This window comes from Lactuca serriola, chromosome 1 (genome assembly GCF_051521515.1).
Source record: "Lactuca serriola cultivar US96UC23 chromosome 1, Lser_US96UC23_V15, whole genome shotgun sequence".
Lineage (NCBI taxonomy): Eukaryota > Viridiplantae > Streptophyta > Magnoliopsida > Asterales > Asteraceae > Lactuca > Lactuca serriola.
The window spans coordinates 64,023,912-64,050,205 of NC_136408.1; the positions used below are offsets into that span (position 1 = coordinate 64,023,912).

The 26,294-nt window shown below is 32.0% G+C and overlaps 1 protein-coding gene, 1 long non-coding RNA gene and 1 pseudogene across 3 annotated transcripts; all 3 read left to right on the forward strand.

Annotated features, from left to right (window-relative positions):
* Positions 1-2,317: 2,317 nt before the first annotated feature.
* On the forward strand, positions 2,318-3,609 carry LOC145089827 (GATA transcription factor 24-like; annotated as a pseudogene). The gene is made up of 6 exons (XR_013701405.1): positions 2,318-2,431; positions 2,628-2,711; positions 2,803-2,935; positions 3,049-3,100; positions 3,174-3,422; positions 3,578-3,609. The product of XR_013701405.1 is annotated as a GATA transcription factor 24-like (transcript).
* Positions 3,610-3,840: 231 nt separating this feature from the next.
* On the forward strand, positions 3,841-5,364 carry LOC145089836 (uncharacterized). Its single transcript, XR_013701406.1, has 3 exons — positions 3,841-3,887; positions 3,975-4,589; positions 4,693-5,364. It is a non-coding gene; the product is annotated as an uncharacterized LOC145089836 (long non-coding RNA).
* Positions 5,365-14,326: 8,962 nt separating this feature from the next.
* LOC145056354 (uncharacterized) lies at positions 14,327-15,342 on the forward strand. Its single transcript, XM_079004195.1, has 3 exons — positions 14,327-14,414; positions 14,494-14,909; positions 15,127-15,342. The coding sequence occupies exons 1-3, from the start codon at positions 14,327-14,329 to the stop codon at positions 15,340-15,342; spliced, it is 720 nt and encodes a 239-aa protein (XP_078860321.1).
* The last annotated feature ends 10,952 nt before the right edge of the window (positions 15,343-26,294 follow it).

Sequence of the window (26,294 nt, forward strand, 5' to 3'; positions counted from 1 at the left end):
ACAAATACGATATTTAGTTGTTTAGCAAGGGCGTATACGAATTTGAAGTTCCCAAAACAATTGATCACAATCCCTTTTTTAAGTTCCCAAAACAACAATATAATGCCATTGAGAACAAAATTTTATGGGTTTCTCTTTTGACACACCAATCTAGTATAGGGTTTTTAATTTAGGCACCAACTGCACACTAATTTTGATTGTTCTGTCGTGTCATTTTTACACCCATTTACTCAAATTTTTTAATGACATAACTCTCTCTCTCTCTCTCTATATATATATATATATATACACACACACACACACTAGGCGAATGCTTGTGCGTTGCACAGAAACACCTATATAGTTGAAATCTTTACAAATATATGTTTTCTTAAATATAACAATAACATTGTTGTTAAATTTGATATAGTAATTTGTATACAAGTTGATATAATATATTGATTATTTTGATCTATATGATAATATATACATCTATTAAAACTGCTTAATCTCAATTGTTTGAATGACTTCAACCTACGAGTTACTCATTAATGAAAATAAAAAATAATATATGGTTTAATGTTATTTATAGTTGTTGTTATTGTTAATTAATTTTGAAAAATTTATTAACTTAACGTTTTAATTTCTATCATTGTAATTATTTAAAACATCAAACATTGTTTTTTTTTTTTGAAAGCTAACAATATAATAATTTATATAGAGTTATTTTTAACTATTGTTATTATAAGTTACTTTAAGATACTTCTTTGAAAACTTTTAATGATTATAAAAACATCTTTAGCTAATATTTGAGTTAAATTGATATTACAATTTAGTTTTTTACATTTAGCACTACAATTTGTCACTTTTAGCTATTCATAAAATATTCTTTGGTTTTTTAAATGGAGTTCAAATTTATATTTAAGTTGACCATGTAATATTATATTAAAATTAACAATTTAAGTATTTTATTCAAACTGTTCAAAAATTATAGTTTTAAACTGCTAATGGTTTATATACAACAATATATTAAATCTAATTAATTAAGTATAATACGTTAAAAGTTAAAGACATAAGTTTATAAGTAGAAGTAAAGATATTATTTTAATATTGAAATTTAGTTTATTTATGATTACAATTTAGGTTTGATATTTATTTAACCATATTAACCAACTTATAATCATTATTAGAAAGACACTATAATTTATCACTTTTAACTATTTACAAAATATTCTTTGGGTTTTATAAGTTGAATTAAAATTTATATTTAAGTTGACCCTATAATGTTATATTATATATATATATATATATATATATATATATATATATATTAAAGTTGGACTATTCTTAGGAATAGTGTCGTTGTGTTATTTTGCGCAGCTGCTTTCTATGCTATTTTGCGTGGCTGTTGAAATTCGGGAACCGCTTGAAACATATAATTTTATTTTTCACAAATGGTCCTTTGGTTTTTGTATTTTATTTGTATTCAATAGATTTTGGGTGGAATATGTTTTGGGTGGTTTTTGACACTTTATATATAGTTTTCTTCCGTTTTTCCCACGTGTTTCGTTTTCGCTTGCTTTGCCCTTTTTTTGTAAATATTTCCAACCGTTGTCAACATGGCTGAAGGTTGTTTGTTTCTTGATTTTATTATATACACGTGTTACCGATACCAAATGTGCACCGCTATAGAAGCCAATAGAAATACGGTTACTGTCACCGACTCACATCCACCGATCCAAATACATCCTAATTATTTCTACATACCTCCCTCTTCTCTGTGACCTTCCCCACTGCTCTTAGAAGAAATACACGACCGATCGACCGAACTAGGTCTCCGATTGAGAGATTGAAGTAAATCCGAACGGAAACAACAGGACTCGAAGGCGGCGGTGAGAGCCGATCCCTTTTTCCCCTCAGTCCATCTCTTGAACTTCCACACCATTTGTTCTTCGTTTCTATTCCACCTTTGTCTAAGGAGGGTTCGACATGGAGCGATTATCTGTCACAGTTTCGCAAATTGTTCGGTTATTGGATGTCGATTTATGTTTTGTACAAGCATATGGCGTGAGCACAAATGGTGTTGCGGCCATGGCAGTGTTTCATCTCCTTTCTCCGGTTCCAAACTTGCAGATCTGAGCCTCTTATCTAAATTTTCTTCGTGTAATCAGCTCCACTCGGATAAGATGACATCAAATCAGGTACAACCTTTGCTGCTTGCCCCCTGTATCTTCTATTTTCCTTTCATTTTTTTCTTGTCTCTGTAGGGAAAGGGACCCGATTTCTTCTTCGATAGATAAAGGAGATCGCGATAACAGAAACGCCTACCTACCAGTGAGAGAGAAGAAAATTGACGAGCGAGATACACGTATCTCTGATACCAAATCCGACGGAGGAGGAGCCTAAAGTCGAGGAGAAAGAAGCTCCAAAACCAGAAGAGAAGAAAGAAAAGGTTAGTTAATTAATTACAGTTATGCCACTGTTAATGATCTAAACTATTTGAAATCATTCCAATTCCAATTTCTCTGTTCTTTCTTTTAAAATTGTGGATTTTTCACACGCTTTTTTAGGGCATCAACGACCTATGTCCTTTGACATTTAGGCATATTGATGATTGATTTAGTTCTTGATTTGCCACAAATTTACAGGTGCCAGGCGTGTTATTGCTTTTGGGTGGTTATGAAGTACCGACGGGTGCCCCTACCTTAGGGATGCCCCTTCAAAATCAAAGGGTATGAGTACAGCAAATTATTCATACAAGTCTGGACTTCTGATTCATTTTATCTGAGTAATTAATTTATTTTTTTGGTATGAATGTAATAGGGTTTAAACGAGTTCCCTGGAAGATCAAGTCAACCACAAAGGGCTGTTGCTTTAGTCCATTCAGGGAGAAGAGAAAAGAAAGATGCTTCGATAAGAAAATCCGTTACACTGCACGGAAGGAAGTTGCTCTTAGGTAATTATATATATTAAAGTTTCACGTAGAAGTTATTACATGCTTATAAGTTGATGTGGATATATTACATCTGATTCACATTTTATAATCCAAGGCCAATTGTGATGAAACAGGCTTAGCTTTTTCAGACTAGAACAGTTGTCCTGGCCAAGATGAAGAAACAACGTAAGCAGCCTTATTTTCATAATGATTTTCCTTTTTTTTCTTTTTTTTTAAATTATTTTATTTTATTTTGTAGGTTCGATAAGACAATAGTCCATTTCTTTCATGGGACTTAACAGCTTTTTTATGATGAGGATGAAGAGGGACAGAAATTTGCAATTTTTTTTTCCTATTATGTTCTGTAAACAGTAATTTGGTAGTTTGTATTACTTTTTATAGATGTAGGCACTGTGGGATCAGTTCAAATTCAACCCCAATGATGCGTTGTGGGCCTTCTGGGCCAAGGACATTGTGCAATGCATGTGGATTGAAATGGGCTAACAAGGTTTGTCAATTAGTTTTGGTGTTGAAATTCTTAACTGATTTATTGAGTTGAGTGGAAAGACTACTAATGAGCAGGTGTAGGAGGGGTACATGTAATTAATAATAATAATAATGGTATTTGGCATTTGTGTTGATGTGTTGTTGGTTTATTTGCAGAGTGGGGGTGGGGAAGGGAATGGAAGTGAAGGTGAGGGAGGAGTTCCTTTCCTTGTCTTATTCACTTATTTGTTGCTGCAGCCAAAGCCAATGGAGATATATATTTATGTTGAAGGAAAAAAGGTGTAAAATAAGAGAGTAGTTACTGTTTACAAAGATTGTAGATATCTCAGGTATATATGTTAATAAGAATCTTAGATTGGACAGCATACATGTTTATGGATTTGACTATGATTATACCCTGACACATTTTAATGTTTCATTTTCAGCTTAGAGGTGTTCCATGGAATTATGGCGTTACATGTTGGAGGTGAACTTTGAAACATTTTGTACAATTTGTATAATTTTGTTATTTATCTGATCTTTTTATCGTAAATGTTATTTTTTTATTGTTTAGGATTCATTGGGTTGTGGAGATTGATCGAGGGAGCTTTTTAAAGTTGTGATTGCTAAAGCAAATATGTTTGATTTCTACACATCTGCTCTGTCTGCCCCCGCGAAGCGGGGGTTACCAATCTAGTTTAAATTAATAATATATGTATTTTATTCAAACCGTTAAAAAATTGTAGCTTTAAAAGAAAAAACATCATAAATGGTCCCTGTGTTTTCCCAGATTCTGAAGTTTAGTCTCTGTGGTTTAAAAATCTCATAGATGGTCCCTGTGCTTTCAAAACTTTTAACAGATGGTCTTTATCCCTCACACCATTAGAAACCTACCGTTAACCCTTATTTCATTAAAATAATATAAAGGTAAATCGGTCTTTTCACCTGTGCCCTCTTCTTTATTGAGGGAAATGATTATGCAACTATCTTTTTCACGTCAACTCCCAAACACTCTTCATCTCCCAAGAGTAAAGTGACTTCGTCTTCAACAAATCACTCTCATCCAAGAAACGAAATTGGGGTTTAGGGTTTACACAGCACCAAAGGACAATGGTTCTGACAATGGTTCTGTCAGTATGGTGTTTGCGTGAAAAAAATGCGTGCTTGAAGGACTTGCAATCGAGATACGGTAAGATTTTTCATAAAAAAAAAAACTTTAAGTTTTTGTTTTCCTTGAATGTATTCGTGAAGATAAATCATCTTCTTTACCCTTTCTATTTTTGTGTTTGCAGAGGGATATGATAACTATTTCACGTTGAAGATACACTATAGTGGTGTCTTCACCAAGTCACCTGGAAGGAAATACGTCGATGGTACTATATCATACGTAGATGACGTTGACACTGATTTATTTTCAGTCCATGAAATTGATGACATGGTTCGAGAATTAGGGTACAAAGGTGAACAAACTCTTTAGTTAATGACCAAGATGTTCTTAAATTGGTTTCCTATGTCCCTAAGCACAGACTTGTAAAGGTCTGTATTGAAATTGGTCAGACTAGGGTAGCTAGTTATTTTAAGTCTCCTTCCAAAGTTGTTATTGAGGAACTGGAACCTAAGAGTGTGTCACCGAAACTTAATAGAAAAAAACCTTGTAGAAGAGAAGTAGGATCGTGTAGTAAAAAGCTTGAGTTAGACCACCCTGCCAACCATGTTGTTGACCAGTCAAAGGTAATAGATATGGATGAAAGTCAGGATCATTCAAAGACTATTGTTCCATATGTTATATCTCAAGTTAGCCAACGAAGTAATGTCATTGATGTGAATGAAGGATTGATCATGGGCCACATAGAAGAAGTGTGTAAGGGTAATTTAGGCAATCTTGCAGAGGAACCAATTTGTGAAGATATTGATGGACAACAAAGTGTAAGACTCGATGAATCTGAAGCATTTACAGATGATTATTGATGTGCACGAAAGTACCCACTAATTTTAATATTTATAACCTAACAAACTTAGACTATCTATGCACTTATAGGCAGTGTACCTAGTCAGATTACAGTATAGCTTAGGTAAGTCGGGTGTCGATCACAGGGAACGGTTGATTAATCTAATATATTTAATTATAGGTTATAGGTCACATGAAAAGAATAAAGAAATAAATTTCAAACTAACAATTAATTTAACTACTCTCGATAAACTAACAGGAAAACAAATCTCTTCAGGTACTTTGGTTTAAACAAATTACACCTTAAAAACATAGACAATTGCATACACAAATTCATTTATTCATGTTCACCGATTCCTAAAATGATTAGATTCACGTTCACTATAACTAATCCTTTAGCAAACAAGTCAATTCAAACAGTGATCAGTTGGTTAAATTAACATGCTTTCTAGTGTTCAGTTCGTATCAAGCAAAACTTGTAAATATAGTTAATCAATTAACCTCTTGTTGATGGTCATCAAACAAGGCTCACACATTAACTTACTTATTCTCAAATTAATTCTAGTTTCACATTCGTTATTTCTAGTCTTATAATCTCGATGGTCATCAAAAATCATAAGAGACAAGCAAATAAAGCAGATATTCATACAACTTAATTCACTTAACAATTAACAGAAAATAATCATCATTAACACATAAGGATCTTTTAACAAGCTTGGCAAGATAAATTAAACACAAATAAACTATTCAACATAGCAATTAGTCTAATAATCAAAGCTTCATTCAATCATAAACACAAAGTAAAAGGTTTTTACACCCAAATCAGAAACTAAATACAGAAAGTACCACAATGGAATGCTAAACATGGTCACGTTAACAATCCATACGATTACCGACATGTATCCGCTCTCCAACCCTTCCGATCTCTGCTCCAGTTAGCTTAACGGCCTTCCGGCCGCCTTCTAAACCCTCAAAACGGCTTAACTGAAGTTAATTGTCGACTAAATTAGGTTAGAAGTCGAATCCCCCTTCCTGGTTAGCTGAAAATCGACATTTATAATCTTTGTGGCCGACCTAAGTACGCTGGGCGTACTTAGGATTACGCGGTGCGTACTCAAGATAATCACGCGATTGAAGTTATCTGAGGCAAGTCTGTACGCGGCGCGTACCATTACATTACGCGGGGCGTAAGTCGCTTTGGTCATTACGCGGGGCGTAATCACTCTGGACGCGGGGCGTAATCACTCCTTCAGCATTTTTGATTTCTTTTAGCTTCTAAGTCCGGTTTCCGCTTCAGTCTTTTCTTTTGTGCTTTATTGACAACGAATAGTTGCAAAACATGATTCAAAGTATTATGAGTACTTTTTAGTTCTAAATAGAATAAATAAGGCCAAAATATTAAGATAAAGTGCATAAAAATACACATATCAAAATACCCCACACTTAGTTTTTGCTTGCCCCCAAGCAAATTTACTTTTATTTTACCAATATTGCACTAAACAATCCATTTAAAACTCAGCCATGATGCCAAGACCTCAACGCGTACATTTGTGTCTAAAATTTTCCTAAAGTACCCCCCCATATTTTAAAAACTCACAATCTTCATAAACACTCGCCCACTTTTTCCGAACAATGCTCATTTTATGCAACCCTCCGAATCCATCCGCAGAAAACCTCCTAACCTCAAGGTATTTTTAGTTGAGCAACCTAAGCATACATAATCTAGAATTACAATTTATGATACCACTATGGAGCTCTTTTGGAATTCTTCACTTTCTTGATAATTTGATCTTTAATTTCTTTGAATTCACCACCTTTTGGATTTTTGGTATCTTCAACTTTTGAACTTTTGGAATTTTGATCTTTTAATCTTCACTTTATTTGCCCCAAAATTCTTCAAACTTTACTCGTAATTCTCTCTCTCTCTCTCTCTCTCTCTCTCTCTCTCTCTCTCTTTTTTCACATGTAACTCACTTTTTTTTTCACTCAAAACCTACATGCTTAAGCAGAGGCGCTCAACCTCAATCTTTATTGGTTAATGATAATAATTTTCCTGGATACATTTCAGGTTTAGGCTGCTAAACATATTGCATCCCTCAAACCAAGCAGGGTTATGTTTTTGTTTCATGATTTCACTAAAATAAGGGAAGCCACAAATGCACTATAACGTATATTGGCTCAACTAAACATTTGAGTTCTCATCGGATCATTTCATACAATATTAGCAAAAATTTAAATTATCACTAGATTTTTCTAAATTAAACTATTATTTCAAGTTTTTTTTTAAATTTTCCAAATCTAGCAGTTTCATTTTTTCTTATAATTTTAATTTACTTTTACCGACCCCCTACCCCACACTTATTTCATACAATGCCCTCATTGTATGCTAAAACAAATTAAGAACATAAAAAGGAGAAAAAGGAACAGGCTCCCCTGGGTAGTTGTGGCGAGACCGAATGAGGCTGCTACAAGTTGCTCCAAATATTGCTGAAAGACTGAAAACTGGAATTGCTGCTACTGAATTTGCCGAAAAATAAAATCAAGACCGCCATCTTCAAAAATGTGGTGCAAAATATTGCAATTAAATGCAATGTATAGTAGCCATGACGTGGGAAAGTGTTGACCACGTCGTCTCGTCAAGAATGACATCCTCTTCTCACGATGAAAAATCCCCCACAACATAGGAAAGTGTCAACCATGTCGTGGCAGCCAGGATGATACTTCTTCCTCGCGTCGAAATAAAACTCTATGGTGTGGGAACTGCTCATCCATATCATAAGAGTCAAAACATCGTAAAAATGCCAATATTCAAAACGATCGCTCACGAAATAAATATGCACCCCACACTTATGACAAATTGTGGGTCTCGACTATAATCTTCAACTCTCATACTGCTTTCTCTAGCAACAGTCGGACCTAACTGCTGAACTTACTGCCAGCTTCCTAAGGGCGAAAATTTTGCAGAAATCTAAACAGCCAAAGAGCATCAACATGGAAAACAAAATCAAAACAAACTAAATCAAAGTTTAATTACATACCAAAAACTAAAAAAAATAAAATAAAACTACAAAATAAAAAAAAGGATCACTCGTCATCTCCATCATCATGTGGCTGTGTCCCAGAAGTACCGGCCCCATCCAATCGTGACTGAAATGGTGGTGGAAAGGGAACCGAATACTGAAACCCCTGGTGGGCAAAGAATGCGTTCAACGCATTCCCATACCACTGTTGTTGCCTGTCCACATGTGCAACATACTCGCTAAGGTCCTGGAACCTCATGTCAAGATGGTCAATACCCTGAGCCAGGTAGCGCATATCAATCTCCCGCTCAGGTCCCTGCTGCGCTCCCCGAGGAGCAGGTCTACGCCGCTGGACCCGTCTCGGCTGTTGCTCGGCGACACCCTCCTCATCTGCCACATCATCTGCTCGAACCCTCAAAACACCATCTCCACCCCGCTCTAATACACGCATCGACTCCAATAGCTGAAGACTCATCGGCCTCATGTCGTGAAACACCATCGATCTCGTGATCTCACGCGTCAACAACTGATATGACCGAGCTAACTGTGTGATAAACTGCCCTCCGCATATCGGGCTATCCCCCCGAAGTCCCCTGGCCCTCCGTCCCAAATATGCAGCTAACGCAACGGGAAGGTTCAGGTGCCTCCCTGGAGTAACTAGCGCCCATAGGAAATACAGGTCCGTCGAAGGCACTCTCTCACTATTCTTGTGATGCGTGAGAGACATAGAAATCAACCGGTGCAACATTCGGTATGTAATAGACCGAATCATCCCCCCTCGAGCGGTAGATGGTGTATAAACTCCTCCCATAATCTCGGCCCAAAAAGTGTTCTCGTTATAGTCTTCTGGCCGATCCGTGAGACAGTCAGCAAGAAATGTCGGGAAGTGGACACTCCTCGTCTCATCGGCTATGTAAATACCCATCCGAGTAGCAAGCTCTATCACGCTGCATTCCCGGCTCACTCCTCCCAGTCTGAAAGCAAAGGATGTCCTGTCATCGAGTGCCTTCCTAGGATCATAGGAAACTGTAGCGTAGAACTCCAGCAAAAACTCCCGATATACAGGCTCCTGGATCCTGAACATACGCGCCCATCCCTGACACACAAACAATTCCACCCCACTCGCGTCCGAGTGCGTGTATTGCAAAAATTCCTGGATCAATGCAGCAAGTCCAGTCCTGGTAGCCAATTCCCAATCGAATGAGGGTGCAATATCAATCTCCTTTGTGAGAAGCAAGCTCAAGTTGGTGACATAATGCGCCCGGGTAACATCGTTCAGCGTTTGCGGAAATTGTAAAAAACGATGATCGGTCACATCCTCGGGTGGGTTAGTTCTTTGTGTCCTTCGGGCCATAATCTGCACAAATAAACAAAAACACAAAACCAAACAAAATATGGTAGCATTAATAAATTTTAAACCAACAAAATTGAATCTGGATAGGGACATTACGCTGGGCGTACATCCAGCGTACGCTGGGCGTTCGTCCAGGCTTGCGATTTTGTGTCCTGGTCCGTTTGCTTGTGCTAAAGTCATAATCCATATCCAACTAAACACAGCAGGGGCATCAACACAATTAATTTTTAAACATCGCGTGGTCCAAAGGTAGTAGGAGAAAAATTGGGACCTCCCTAAAAAAAATATGAATCAATCCCTGTAAATTCTTTGTCTATTAGAAAACATTTATAAGGGAAACATGCATAGCGGTCAAAAATCGAAGTCAGTCAAGAACTCGAAGTCACAGGGGTACGCTTGGCGTACGACCCCAAGCTCAAATCGATGGTGTGGGACGGGATTAAGACGAAATTAGGTTCGAGGGTTTAATGTATTAACCGAAATCGGTCCATTCAAGCCCTAATCAACACATGCATGTGCGAAATCGGCCCTAAATCAAGAACACTATGAACCCTAGAATTCGAACAAAAGCTAAATGCAGCTTATTTCATCAAATTAAACATAAATCTAAGCCATTGAGTATCCGAAATACTTACTTGTGTGTTGGATTTAACAAGAAACTAAAAATAATCGAGGATCTTGGAGAAAGTTGTCGTTCACAGCGTATGCGAGAAAGGAATTGGGTTGGAAAATAACAGGGAAGTCAAAGGGTCAAAAGATATACCTGGTCGTTGATGTACGCGGGGCGTAACCCCAACACCCTAAAATGTTCATTCGCGATTCGGGTCTTATTACGCATGGCATAATCATACTTACGCAAGGCGTAAGTTTAAATAAAATTTCCCTTTTTCTTTTAATTGAATTTCCTTTTCTTTTTAATCATTTAATCAAGGGACTAAAAACTTTATTATTTTTTTTTCTTTTTAATTTCTTCAGCTAATGATGACTTTACGATGAGTGATAAAAAATTAAAAAAAAAAAAACAGAGACGTCATAATCACTTATCTTTGTTAAGATCTAACGACAATGGTTGATCAAAAACCTCTGCATGCAAGAATTGGTTTGCGAGAACACCCACTTTCGGGACCTGTTAGAATATTTCATTTGTTTTCCTTGCACCTTTAACTAAAAGCGGAACAAGAAGTGACCTAACTAGTTAAGAACAGCAAGAGCTCGGTCTTCCACTTAACCACCACAATACGCCTTGCTATACTACGCCTCATGGATTGAGTTGGACAATTCAACAAAGTAGTAGGCTAAGCAGTTCAAGAATTCCCTAATCGCTTTCATTCCCGAAACCCATGCAAAAAGTAACGTCAAACAATGTGTACAATCCCAAATTCCTGCAAAATAAAAACAAGAACCTTCCCGACAAGTGAAATGATATCATCGAAAATCAAACTAAAAATAAAAACTAACTAAAAACAAATAACGAATAATCAAATAAACTAAATTAATGACAAACCGTTCCCCGGCAGCGGCGCCAAAAACTTGATGTGCACGAAAGTACCCACTAATTTTAATATTTATAACCTAACAAACTTAGACTATCTATGCACTTATAGGCAGTGTACCTAGTCAGATTACAGTATAGCTTAGGTAAGTCGGGTGTCGATCACAGGGAACGGTTGATTAATCTAATATATTTAATTATAGGTTATAGGTCACATGAAAAGAATAAAGAAATAAATTTCAAACTAACAATTAATTTAACTACTCTCGATAAACTAACAGGAAAACAAATCTCTTCAGGTACTTTGGTTTAAACAAATTACACCTTAAAAACATAGACAATTGCATACACAAATTCATTTATTCATGTTCACCGATTCCTAAAATGATTAGATTCACGTTCACTATAACTAATCCTTTAGCAAACAAGTCAATTCAAACAGTGATCAGTTGGTTAAATTAACATGCTTCCTAGTGTTCAGTTCGTATCAAGCAAGACTTGTAAATATAGTTAATCAATTAACCTCTTGTTGATGGTCATCAAACAAGGCTCACACATTAACTTACTTATTCTCAAATTAATTCTAGTTTCACATTCGTTATTTCTAGTCTTATAATCTCGATGGTCATCAAAAATCATAAGAGACAAGCAAATAAAGCAGATATTCATACAACTTAATTCACTTAACAATTAACAGAAAATAATCATCATTAACACATAAGGATCTTTTAACAAGCTTGGCAAGATAAATTAAACACAAATAAACTATTCAATATAGCAATTAGTCTAATAATCAAAGCTTCATTCAATCATAAACACAAAGTAAAAGGTTTTTACACCCAAATCAGAAACTAAATACAGAAAGTACCACAATGGAATGCTAAACATGGTCACGTTAACAATCCATACGATTACCGACATGTATCCGCTCTCCAACCCTTCCGATCTCTGCTCCCGTTAGCTTAACGGCCTTCCGGCCGCCTTCTAAACCCTCAAAACGGCTTAACAGAAGTTAATTGTCGACTAAATTAGGTTAGAAGTCGAATCCCCCTTCCTGGTTAGCTGAAAATCGACATTTATAATCTTTGTGGCTGACCTAAGTACGCTGGGGGTACTTAGGATTACGCGGTGCGTACTCAAGATAATCACGCGATTGAAGTTATCTGAGGCAAGTCTGTACGCGGCGCGTACCATTACATTACGCGGGGCGTAAGTCGCTTTGGTCATTACGCGGGGCGTAATCACTCTGGACGCGGGGCGTAATCACTCCTTCAGCATTTTTGATTTCTTTTAGCTTCTAAGTCTGGTTTCCGCTTCAGTCTTTTCTTTTGTGCTTTATTGACAACGAATAGCTGCAAAACATGATTCAAAGTATTATGAGTACTTTTTAGTTCTAAAATAGAATAAATAAGGCCAAAATATTAAGATAAAGTGCATAAAAATATATATATAAATACACATATCAATTATTCAACTTATGCTGACTTTGATGTTGAGTACAGTGTACCAAATGGTGAAGACAATCAAGTAGAAATGGAATTTTAGAGGGCATGGTAAGTGATGAGAGTGGAGATGCTTTCTATAGTCAGAATGAAGATGGTTTTGATTTTAGTGGAGATGATTTTGATGATAGTGACTACATTGTTCATGAGTCTAACTTTCAATTTGATGTGGATGTAGACATGAGTGAATTCCAAAGTGTCGTGGATGTAGATGAACATGGAATTTTAAACAAGCAAACCGAAATTATAGGTAATGACATAGTTGATGAAGAGTTGGAAGTTATTCAAAGTGATGATTATCAGTATGCAGGATTTTATGAAGATGAAAGGACAAAAATGCTTAAGGAGTTGAGTAGGTCAACTCCATGCTCACATGGGGAGATCCATTTGAAACCATATAGGGTGGGGCAGTGTTTCAAAACAAAGAAGGAAGTTGTGGACTACATGCATGCACATGCTGTAAATACAAGGAGGTCCCTATACATAGCAAAAAATGATAAAATCAGGATAAGGGTCAAATGTGGAGGTGTTGTGGGCCAATCTAGTGAAACAGTTCAATGTGGTGGGCCATCAACTAAAAGTAAGGTAAAGTGCAAGGGACAATCTACTGAAATAGTTGAATGTGGTGGGCCATCAACTGGAAGTAAGGTAAAGTGCAAGGGCAAAAATGTGATTAGTAAAAAAGGAAAATGTCCTTGGGCAGTCCAAATCTCGAGGCCAGATGAGAATAAGGATTGGTTGGTGAAAACAGTACATGATGTCCATAAATGTTTGCAGACAAGATCAGTTAAAGCTTGTACTTCCAAATATTTAGCAAACTTAATTGTTCCACAAATTCAGAGTAACCCTAAAATTCCAATCAAAGCTTTACACGAGGAGTTGTGTAAGAAGCTGGAGCTTGGTATGTCAGTTCAAAAGGTTGGTAGGGCAAAGCAAATGGTTGAACGTGTGATTAGTGGGGACTACCAACATCAATATGGGTATCTGATGGATTATGCTTTGGAACTGCTAAACACTAATCCTGGTTCAACTGTTAGGATAGATGTGTATCCTGAACCATGCTTGTCGACTACTATAAGAACTTTTAGAAGAATATATGTATGTCTAGGTGCATTGAAGTTGGGATTCAAAGCTGGGTTAAGGGATATCCTGGGAGTTGATGGTACATTCTTGAAAGGCCCATATCCTGGGCAGGTACTAATTGCTGTGGGTCTAGAATCAAATAATGGAATATACCCTGTAGCATATGCAGTGGTAGAGGCTGAGACAACTAGTTCTTGGACCTGGTTCATGGAACTGTTAGGAGAAGACTTGGAATTGGGAGCAAATTCAAATTTTACCTTCATTTCTAATAGACAAAAGGTATGTTTTACCTAATTATTTCTCATGATAATGTAGCTTACTTTCTATTTTTATAAATGAAACTGACTGTATTTGCATTTGTTAAGGGGATAATACCAGCAGTTGCAAAGGTATTCCCTAATGCAGAACATAGGTTTTGTTTGAGGCATAGTCCAGAGAATTTGAAGAAATAATGGAAAGGAAAAGAGTTGAGTGACTTGGTTTGGGAATGTGGTAGAGCAACAACATTAAATCACTTTAAATATGCAATGGATGAGTGGAAGAAAATGAATGATGAAGCTCATGCTTGGTTATGTAAGATTCCTGCAGAGACATGGTCTAAATCTTACTTCAGTGGTATGTCATTTAGAAGTTGTTGAGTTTTATGTTTTAATATAAAATTTGTAATTTTTCTTTTTGAATATGTTTTTCACAGGTAGGGTACACACTGATTGTTTGTTGAATAATCTTTGTGAGGTATTCAATGCTAAGATAGAGGAAGGTAGGGATAAACTAATCATCACCTACTTAGAGTATATTAGAGAGTATCTCATGAAGAGATTGTGTGTTGTGCAAAAGGAGATAGATAAGTGTCAAGGGGAACTAAGTACTACTGCAACTATAATTTTAGAGGAGATTAAGACTCAAGCAGCAAAGTATGTAGCTAAGTATAATGGGGCAGGAAAGTACCAAGTTGCAAGCACATGGCAGGATCAGTATGTGGTGAACCTAAATGAAAGAAGTTGCACTTGTAGGTTCTGGGAGATTACAGGTTTTCCATGTAGGCATGTTGTTTCTGCTATATGGAACAAAATTGAAAATGGAGAAGATGCCCCTGATGTTGAGGATTGGGTCCATCCTTGCTATAATTTATCAACATGGAGAGCCATGTATGTGAACAAAATTGATCCAATAAATGGTCGTTCAATGTGGCCCAAAAGTGATTGTCCACTCACTTTAACTCCACCATAACATCACACACAAGTTGTTATGTCAACTAGGCTAGATATGTACTTTTAATGCCAGCATGTATGTTAATATTTTAAATGTAATAAATGCATATGTGTAGGTTGGGAGGCCAAAAAAGAAGAGAAGGAGAGGTGTTGATGAGCCCAACAACCAAACAACTAAATTGAGCAGGAAATTTTTTGCAGTCACTTGTTCAAAGTGTCATAACAAGGGGCACAATTCCAGAACATGTAAAGGGCAGGGAGGCATTAGTGAAGTTGGATCAAAGGGGAAGACACAGGGAAAAGGGAAGACACAGGCAAAGGGGAAGACATAAGGAAAGGGAAAGGGTAATTTAGGAAATTCTGTTAAGTAGTTAGTTGGATGTTTGGGTAGTTAGGTCTTTTGCAACTTAAATTGTGGTTTGGTTGTTTAAATTATGGTAATTAGGTCTTTTGTAATGTTTGTATGGGTTAAGACCTTCCATCAGTAAGTATGTTGAAAGTAAGTCTCATGTTTGTATGGGTTAAACACAGACTTGTAATGATTTTATCAACATTTTGCTTATGAATTACCCTCTCCAAACCTTTCTCAAAAAGATGCATGTATAACAATGTAGATTTGAAATACCATTCCTAACCATTTGCAAGATGCAGTTATAACAATGTATCATACGAAAATGCACATCAACACCACTGATTTATAACAAAATACATAATCATCATTTCCATTAACTTAATGTGTTACACTTCATACAACAAAATGAACCCAAAAATACCCATTCCACCACAATCCAAAACCCCCTGAGCTAGTTAGATGCGTACAAAAGAAACCAAAAACCCCCATCCTATTACCATCCAAATCCTTACTGGTTAAAATAAAACCAAAAAAAAAAACATCCATGAACAGAACAACATCAACCGGTAGTTCCACAGTTTTGCACTTGCAATCGCAACCCTCTCTTCCAATCGATTCATTGATCTTATCAAACCTGGAATCACCACCAATGCCCTTGCACACATCGGAGGGTCAACCCACCTTACGAACCCACATCTTGAACAATTTAAAAATTGCCTTCCTGGGTTACGATTCGTCCATGAGGTCAACTTCGTTGTTTCCATTCCACATCTACAAATCGCCATCTTGTACACTTGCAGAAATCGTTTTGCATTTGGATGCATAGTAGAGTGAGAGTAGAAGAGGGTGGGTGCGAGAAGGGTTTTCAAAATATAGACATGCATTTGGTTATAAAGAAGAGGGCACAGGTGAAAAGACCGATTTAACCTTATATTATTTTAATGAAATAAGGGTTAACGGTGGGTTTCTAACGGTGTGAGGGATAAGGACCACCTGTCAAAAGTTTTGAAAGCACAGGGACCATCTATGAGATTTTTAAACCACAGGGACTAAACTTCAGAATCTGGGAAAACACAGGGACCATTTATGATGTTTTTTCGCTTTAAAATGATAATGGTTTACATACAACAACATTTTAAAACTAATAAATTAAGTATAATATGTTAAAAGTTAAAAACATAACTTTATAAGTAAAAAGTAAATATATTATTTTAATATTGAAATTTAGTTTATATATGATTAAATTTTAGGTTAGAAATTTATTTAACCTTATCAACTAATTTATAATTATTATTATAAAGAAATTGAAAAGTCATGGGAGTTTCAAATGAATGTGGTGAAAGGAAAAAAAATATTCTTTTATAAGTATACTAGGCGAATATTCGTGCATTGTGCAGAAGCATCTATATACCTGAAATCTTTACAAATATATGTTTTTTAAATATAACAATAATGTTGTTGTTAAATTTTATATAACAATTCCTATACTAAGGAGATATAATATATTGATTAATTTGAAGCGTAGATTACACGAATGGCCCTATGGTTTAGGGTAATTTGTGCGCTTAGTCCCTAACTTATTTTTTTAAACTTGGAAAGTCCCTACTATTTGTTTTTGTTCGCGTTTGGTCTTTACTGTTTGTTTTTATTATGTGTTTGGTCATTGTCTTACCTAAAAAGACTATTATTTAAATTGGAAAAAGTGGTTGGGTAGGTAAGGTAAGGTGATGGGTGGGGTTAGGGGTGTGTTTACTTAAATAAATTAAAAAATAAGGGGAAAAATAGTATTTTTAGGTAAGACAGGGACCAAGTGCGTACCAAAAACAAATAGTAGAGACCTTTCGAGTTTAAAAAATAAGTCAAGGACCAAACACACAAATTACTCTAAACCATGGGGACCATTTGTGTAATTTAGTCTATTTTGAATTATATGATAATATATACATCTATTAAAACTGCATAATCTCAATCTTTTGAATTACATCTACCCGCAGGTTACTTATGAATAAAATTAAATATAATATATGATTTAATATTATTTATAGTTGTTATTGTTAATTAGTTTTTTAAAATTGATTTGCTTAACGTTTTAATTTTATCATTGTAATTATTTAAAACATCAAAAAAAATTGATTTTAAAGGTAACAATATAATCATTAATATAAAGTTATTTTTAACTATCATTATTATAAGTTATTTTAAGCTACTTATTTGAAAATTTTTAACGATTATAAAAATATATTTTACAAATATTTTAGTTAAATTGATATTACAATTTCGTTTTTGCATTTTGCACTAAAATTTATCACTTTTAACTATTCACAAAATATTTTTTGGGTTTTTTAAGTGGAACTGAAATTTATATTGAAGTTGACCCTATAATGTTATATGTAAATTAACAATTTAAGAATTTTGTTCAAACTATTTAAAAGTTGTAGCTTTAAACTGATAATGGTTTACATACAACAAAATATTAAATCTAAGAAATTAAGTATAATATGTTAAAAGTTAAAGACATAACTTTATAATTATAAGTAAAAATATTATTTGAATATTGAAATTTAATTTATTTATGATTATACTTTAGGTTTTGATACTTAATTAACCTTATTAACCAACTTATAATCATGATTAGAAAGACACTACAATTTATCACGTTTAACTATTTATAAAATATTTTCTGGGTTGTTTAAGTTGAAGTAAAATTTATATTTAAGTTGATCATGTAAGGTTATATTTAAATTAACAATTTAAGTATTTTATACAAATTGTTCAAAAGTTGTAACTTTAAAATGATAATGGTTTACATACACTAACATATTATACCTAATAAATTAAGTATAATATGTTAAAAGTTAAAAACATAACTATACAAGTAAAAGAAAATATATTCTTTTAATATTGAAATTTAGTTTATATATGATTACACTTTAGGTTTTATATTTATTTAACCTTATTAACCAACTTATAATCAATATTAGAAAGAAATTGAAAAGTCATGGGAGTTTCAAATGAATGTAGTGAAAGGAAAAATACTTCCTTTATATATATACTAGGCGAATGCCCGCGCGTTGCGCAGAAACACTTATATAGTTGAAGTCTTTACAATTATATGATTTTTTGAATATAACAATAACGTTGTTGTTAAATTTGATATAATAATTTCTATATACTATATTGATATAATATATTGATTATTTTGAATTATATGATAATACATACATTTATTATAACTTCATAATCTCAATCGTTTGAATGACTTCTACCTGCGAGTTACACATGAATAAAATTAAATCTAATATATGATTCGATGTTATTTATAGTTGTTTTTATTGTTAATTACTTTTTTAAAATTTATTTGCTTAATGTTTTAATTTCTATCATTATCATTATTTAAAACATCAAACATTGTTTTTTATTTCAAAGCTAACAATATAATCATTTATATAGAGTTGTTTTTAACTATTTTTAATGTAAGTTATTTTAAGCTACTTATTTGGAAACTTTTAACGATTATAAAAATACATTTAAGAAATATTTTAGTTAAATTGAAATTACAATTTAGTTTTTGCTTTTATCACTACAATTTATCACTTTTAACTATTACAAAATATTCTTTAGTTTTTTTTTAAATGTAACAGAAATTTATATTTGAGTTGACATTGTAATGCGCAGAAACACCTATATAGTTCAAGTCTTTACAAATATATATTTTTTAAAATATAACACTAACGTTGTTGTTAAATTTGATATAATAATCCGTATATTAATTTGATATAATATATTGACTATTTTGAATTATATGATAATATATAAATATATTGTAACGTCATAATCTCAATCATTTGAATGACTTCTACTCGCGAGTTATACATCAATAAAATTAAATATTATATATGGTTTAATATTATTTATAGTTGTTATTTTTAACTAATTTTTTAAAATATATTTGCTTAATGTTTTAATTTATATCATTATAATTATTTAAAACATCAAACATTATTTTTTGATTTTAAAGGTAACAATATAATTATTTATATAGAGTTATTTTAACTATTGATATTATAAGTTATTTTAAGCTACTTATTTGAAAATTTTTAAAGATTATATAAATATATTTAGGAAATATTTTAGTTAAACTGATATTACAATTTAGTTTTTTGCATTTATCAATTTTAACTATTTACAAAATATTATTTGGTTTTTTTTAGTGGAACTGAAATTTATATTTAAGTCGACACTATAATGTTATATTTAAATTAACAATTTAAGTATTTTGTCCAAACTGTTTAAAAATTGTAGCTTTAAACTGATAATGGTTTACATGCAACAACATTTTAAATCTAATAAATTAAGTATATGTTAAAATTTAAAGAAATAACTTTATAAAAAGAAGTAAAGATATTATTTTAAAATTGAAATTTAGTCTATTTATGATTACACTTTAAGTTTGATATTTATTTAACTTTATTAACCAACTTACAATCATTATTAGAAAGACACTATAATTTATCGCTTTTAACTATTTATAAAATAATCTTTGGGTTGTTTAAGTTAAATAAAATTTATATTTAAGTTGAGCCTATAATGTTATATTTTAATTAATAATGTAAGTATTTTATACAAATTATTCAAAAATTATACCTTTAAAATGATAATGGTTTACATCTAACAATATATTAAAGCTAATAAATTAAGTATAATATGTTAAAAGTTAAAAAACATAATTTTATAAGTAGAATTAAAGATATTATTTTAATATTGAAATTTAGTTTATATATAAATACACTTTAGATTTGATATTTATTTAACCTAAATACCAAATTATAATTATTATTATAAAGAAATTGAAAAGTCATGGGAGTTTCAAATGAATGTGGTGAAAGAAAAAAAGAATGGGGGTTTCAAATGCATGAGATTCAAGAAAAAATGTTACCTTAATAAGTATGTATGATATATATATATATATATATATATATATATATATATATATATATATATATATATATATATATATCCCTATTCTAATAAAAGAATAGGTTTAATCTCATATTGACAAGTGTCATGCAATTAGAACCCCTCATTAATGTTATATATTATTTATCATGCCACTTGTCAACCTATTAATTATTCATTTCAAATTTCAAATTTTAAATTCCACACTCTAATTTTATTAAATTAATAATTGATTCTTCATTTTAAATTTCAAAATTTAAAATTTCCCCCTTTAATTATATTAAATTAAGAGCATTAGATTAAAAAATAAAATAAAATTAATATAAATTATAAAATGATATAACTCCACGTATTTATTTAAATCAATGATTATAATTTTATATAACTAAAAAATATCTCTTAAATAATAATTTATTTAAAATAATTGTATAATAATTTTGATTTTTTAATACGAAAGTTTAATTAATTTTTTAACCGTGGTTTTATATATATATATATATATATATATATATATATATATATATATATATATATATACATTATAACTGTATGCATATACATTACTTTTTTGAGGTAACATTTTTATCAATGAACATAGAAAAAAATTATGATTTTATACCTTTTTAGACAATAGTACATTTTTTTTATAATTAATGATATTAGGTTTTTGAAAATAAAAAACAAGAATAAAAAAACTGTTGAAAATTTATTTGGAATTTTTTTATTAAAATTATTAATTTGTTATAAAGTTAGTAATAAAATTGTTATTGATTTTTAATATGGTTATAACGAATACAAGACGGTTGAGTTCAAAATGACATGTTTTTTATTAATAAAAGAAAATTGGATCTTGATACTTTATTTCCGACGTTCAAAAAAAGTTTAATAAAAGAATATATATATATATATATATATATATATATATATATATATATATATATATATATATATATATAATAAACATCTTTTTTTTTAATATCTTTTTTGGTTTTAATAAAAAAAATATCATTTTTTAGTAGTATCATCCATAAAAAAGTTTATAACGAACCTCCAAATTTAACATGAAAGTTTGAAAATCAATATATATATATATATATATATATATATATATATATATATATATATATATATAGAGAGAGAGAGAGAGAGAGAGAGAGAGAGAGAGAGAGAGAGAGAGAGAGAGAGAGAGAGGTTTAAATGTGGATTGACATCTATTGTGTGGACGTGTAGATAATGTTATTTTGTGAGAATAACAAACAAAATTTATTGTTTGATAATATGAATATGTTCAATCTTATATAATTATTGTAATTATTACGTATTTTCACTAATTAAATCGTCTATAAAGTTATTATAGAGTATTTTTAATTATTATCATTCTGTCATAAAATTTATCAGGATGTTTATTGAGTCGTATTCTGTAAGAATAAAAATAAATGAAAAACGATGAATAACAACAAAAATAAATTAGAATTAGTGAGAATCCATTAAAATAACAATAGTTCTGTAAGATTGAACGTATTCAAATTAGTAAATGACATATTCTCTTAGTAATTCTCATAAAATAACATTATCCACACGTCCACATAATAGTTGTTCATCCACATTATAACCTCTCTCTCTCTCTCTCTCTATATATATATATATATATATATATATATATATATATATATATATATATATTGTGTTAAATACATATTATATTGCAACATTATTGAAATGTAAAAAAAGAAAAAACTATTTGTTATATATATATATATATATATATATATATATATATATATATATATATATATATATAAAAGTGAGAGAAAAAGAAAAATATATTTTTTCGGAAAACAATGTAAGTAATAATTTATTAATTGTAATGATTAGTTTAGGTATATTAGATTAATGTTTAATAGAATGGTGTGTCTATAGGAGGACCCAAAGTTTATTAATCATCAATTTTAATTTTTGGTTAACTTTTAGAATTTAAAAAGTTAATAAACTTAGAGGCTTAGACCAATTTATAAACATATATCAATGGATTTTGGCTTACATGAAATGAGTCAAAAGGATTGGAACTAACTCTATTCACAAAATTAAACAATTATTGTAATGTTTAGGTTTTTATAACCTTAAAAAAAAAAAAAAAAAAAAAAAAAAAAAAAAAAACTTAAGAAGTGTTGTCGTACAGTCGGACCTCCAATATAAAGAAGTTTAATCTGCTACGAGGATAATTTCTTTTTGAATTTGTCTATAATAGCCTTCCAACCAGAAAACGATGCATCATATCACCTACTGAGAGCCCCATATAAGAGAAGTAATTTTGAAACTTTACATCTAGTCAACTCTACAAGTGGAATCACCACCAATTGAGAAACATTAATTCCAAAAAGATTGGATTTTTGTGGATTGATTTAATGTCCATAAACTCTATAAAAACATTTTAACAAAGTTATAATGTTAATAATATTGTCTCTACTCCACTCTTTAAATAATACAGCGTCGTCTGCATAAAAGAGATTAGACAATATGAGATCTTCTTCTCTAATAGAAAATCCACAGTACAACTCGACATCCATAGCTTCTTTAACCACAACATCCAACGCTTCGTGTGTGTTTGGGATAGCTTTAAAAAAAAAGCTTATTAGCTTTTTAGCTTTTTAAAAAACTAATAAGCTAAAAAAGTGTTTGTCTATTTAAAAAGCGTTTTTTAAAACAACTTTTTGGATGAGAAAAAATAAAGCTTTCAAAAAGCTGGAAAATCCTAGCTTTTTAGCTTTTTAACCATTTTACTCATGAAAAAGCAACTTTTCACATTCAAACACTTTTTAAAATCAGTTTTTCCTAAAAGCTATAAGCTAATAAATACTTTTCTTAAAAATCACTTTTGACATAAAAAAGCTAACCCAAACATACCCTTCCATGGCTAAAATACAAAGGAATGGTGATAAATGATCATCTTTTCTCAACCCCCTTTTTATAGAAAATTCATTAGTGGAATTTTCATTTATGATCGAACATTAGAGAGACATGCCCGAATCATATCACGTCATTTAGTAGAGAAACCCATAAAATTCATAACTATTAAAAGAAATGTCAAGAAAGGGAATCGTAAGTTTTCTCAAAATCTACTTTAAAATTCATGGCTTTCTTCTTCTTCCACTTGCACGAGTCCACTAACGCGTTAACTACCAAAGGTCCATCTAAAATCTATCACTCCTTAATGAATGTTGACTATTCTGTACTCACAACATAATCTACCATCTTAGCCAAGCAAAGAGATAAAATCTTAGCTATTACTTTACATTGAACTCCGATAAGGGTAATAGGCCGATAATCTTTAATAGGAAGTGGAATTATCACCTTTGGAATAAAGATGATAAAAGAAGAATTACACCCAGGCGAAATATGAGGAAATTTGAAAAAAATGCATCACAAACCCGTACACATCCTTTTTAACTAATTCTCAATATCTTTTGACGAAAGAAAACGTAAATCCATATGGTGTTGGAGCTTTATCGCTCCCACAAGCCCATACTGCATCTCTAACCTCCTCCAAAGTTGGCATCGAGTCAAGCAAGTATTTGATCCGATGTTAAATTCCAAAACCAAGAGCTACGATTAAAACTTTTCCTTATAAAACTTTAAAAACCGGCTTTAATTCTATCTGGTTGTGTTACCCAATCATCATCCACCTTGATATCTTTTATAGTTTTTTGACGGCATTTTTATGATGATATTATGATGTAACTCATAATAAAAACACATTTATATTTCGATTAAACAACATTCTTACAATTATTTGTATAAAATACTAACGTATTTACAAAGTTGAACTTTAGAGTTCAGATTAAAAAGATAATGTCGATACTCTATAAAAAATATCACGACTAAAACCGCTATGTATAACATATCGTAAATTAATTTTGATGTTGGGACAAATTAAAGTATTTTATATTTTTTTCTATTTTTCATTTTTATTATTATTATTTTTAGTTATTTTTTAAAAAGCACACAAATTAAGTTTTACCAGTTTGAAACCCTGACCCCAAACCACATGGGGATGTAAACCCACTGCATCAAGCCAGTTGAACTGGCCATCACTTGCTTTTAGTTATTTAACCGACAAAACTGCAAAATTGGTCTCTGTGGTATTCAAAAAACTTTGGATAGGGTCCAAAAAGTTTCCAACTTGCATGGATAGTCCAAAATCAAGAATTTTCTTTGGTTTTGGTCCTGAAAATATTGAAATGTCCATTTTACCCTTATTATTTCTTTTTTCTATTTTTTTTTATTGAGTTTAGTATTTAAAAAATTATATAAAAATAAAAAATAACAAAATATCACCGCCCCCCTCTCCATGACTACACCCACGGTACCCCTTCTCTCTCTCTCTCTCTCTCTTTCTCTCTCTCTCTCTCTCTCTCTCTTCTTCTTCTTCTTCTTCTTCTTCTTCTTCTTCTTCTTCACCTGCAAATTAAAAAAAAAAAACAAAAGACCAACCCATAACCCTATCGTTCTTCCATTTGACTTTCTCGTTGTCCCTCTCTTTTACTCTCTCATACAAAACCTACAACTTAAGAAAAAATTCTAAACAATTTTTTTTATGCGTGTACGCCTCTTTAGAAACCAAGATCTCCTATGAACACCTGAACTTCGATGAGCACTGAAACTTCAAGATCGCCCCTGCAATCTTCCTTTCTCCCTTTCACATGCAAAATCATACTTTAACCTGCATCATCTTCCATTTCTCTATCGACATCTTCCTGATTCAAAACTCTTATACACTAATTAACACACATGCATAGCTATATACATACACAAACACTCTACAATCAATTTGCAGGTGTGAATCTTAACTTTACAAGCCCTAGATTTGCAATATCCATGGCAGTTAACCCTAGAATTTACAAGACCCGTGTTGAATCGATTCAAATCGATTCATCTGGTTCAGTTGGACCTTGAACCTGTGATTGAAGGGTAAGACTTCCATGTCTCTCCTATCTTCTTTTTAACCAAGAAACCCATCTGGATTAATCAGATGAAAAGATTCAGAATCTGGTCCATCCATAATGCATTCATAGATTGTATTGATTTGAACATGAGATAGATAGGTTTTTCTGGGTTCAGAATCGCCTCCAGATTCAAATCGGAAAGATGGGATAACGCCAACATCCACAGTCGTGGATTGAATCGATTCTGGTGAGTTATGGCATTCAAGGGCTAATCGGGACAAATTGCAAACCAAATAGGGTTGCGACGGTGACCGACGATGGTGCCGATGACCACAGGTTTAGAGGATCATGGTGGTGTCATTGGGTTTAGGGAGGAGTATACGAAAGGAGAGGAATAGTCTGAGTCGTGATCTTCTTGGTCATCGAAGAGAGAGAGAGAGAAGAGAGAGAGAGAGAGTGTGTGTGAAATGGGTCATTCTTTTCTTTTCTATTTTTAATTAATAAAAGATTAAAATAAAAATACAAAAAATACAAAAAGGAAATTAGAAGGGTAAAATCGTCCTTTTAGGTTTCCCTAGGACCAAAAATACAGAAATTTCTTTATTTTAGGACTAAAACCACGGAAAGTATTCGATTTTGGACCTTTCATGCAAGTCGGAAACTTTTTGGACCCTATCCAAAGATTTTTGTAAACCACAAGGACCAATTTTGTAGTTTTGTCTATTTAACCCAACAAACCAACACACATAAGTTGATAAAAATATAATACATTAGTATATTGGGTTTAGATATATTACTTTTATATTGGGGTTGAACATTAAGTTGACCCAAAAATAATACAACTAAATGACCAATATATAATCCATGATGAAAATAAGTATAAACTCTCGTCGTTTGTAAATTTATTTAAGTTTCAAAAAATTATTTAGTGACTTTTACAGATTTATTTCTCTTATTAAGGGTATTTAAAGTTGTTTACTTTAAAATGTTTATCAACATGGATTGATAGTTAATAATTATTTTTCCAAATGTT

Coding starts and splice junctions, on each gene's coding strand:
- LOC145056354 (XM_079004195.1), top strand. CDS start 14,327: ATGGATGAGTGGAAGAAAATGAATGATGAAGCTCATGCTTGGTTATGT. Junction 14,415..14,493: donor GTCTAAATCTTACTTCAGTG/GTATGTCATTTA, acceptor TGTTTTTCACAG/GTAGGGTACACACTGATTGT. Junction 14,910..15,126: donor CCCCTGATGTTGAGGATTGG/GTCCATCCTTGC, acceptor GCATATGTGTAG/GTTGGGAGGCCAAAAAAGAA.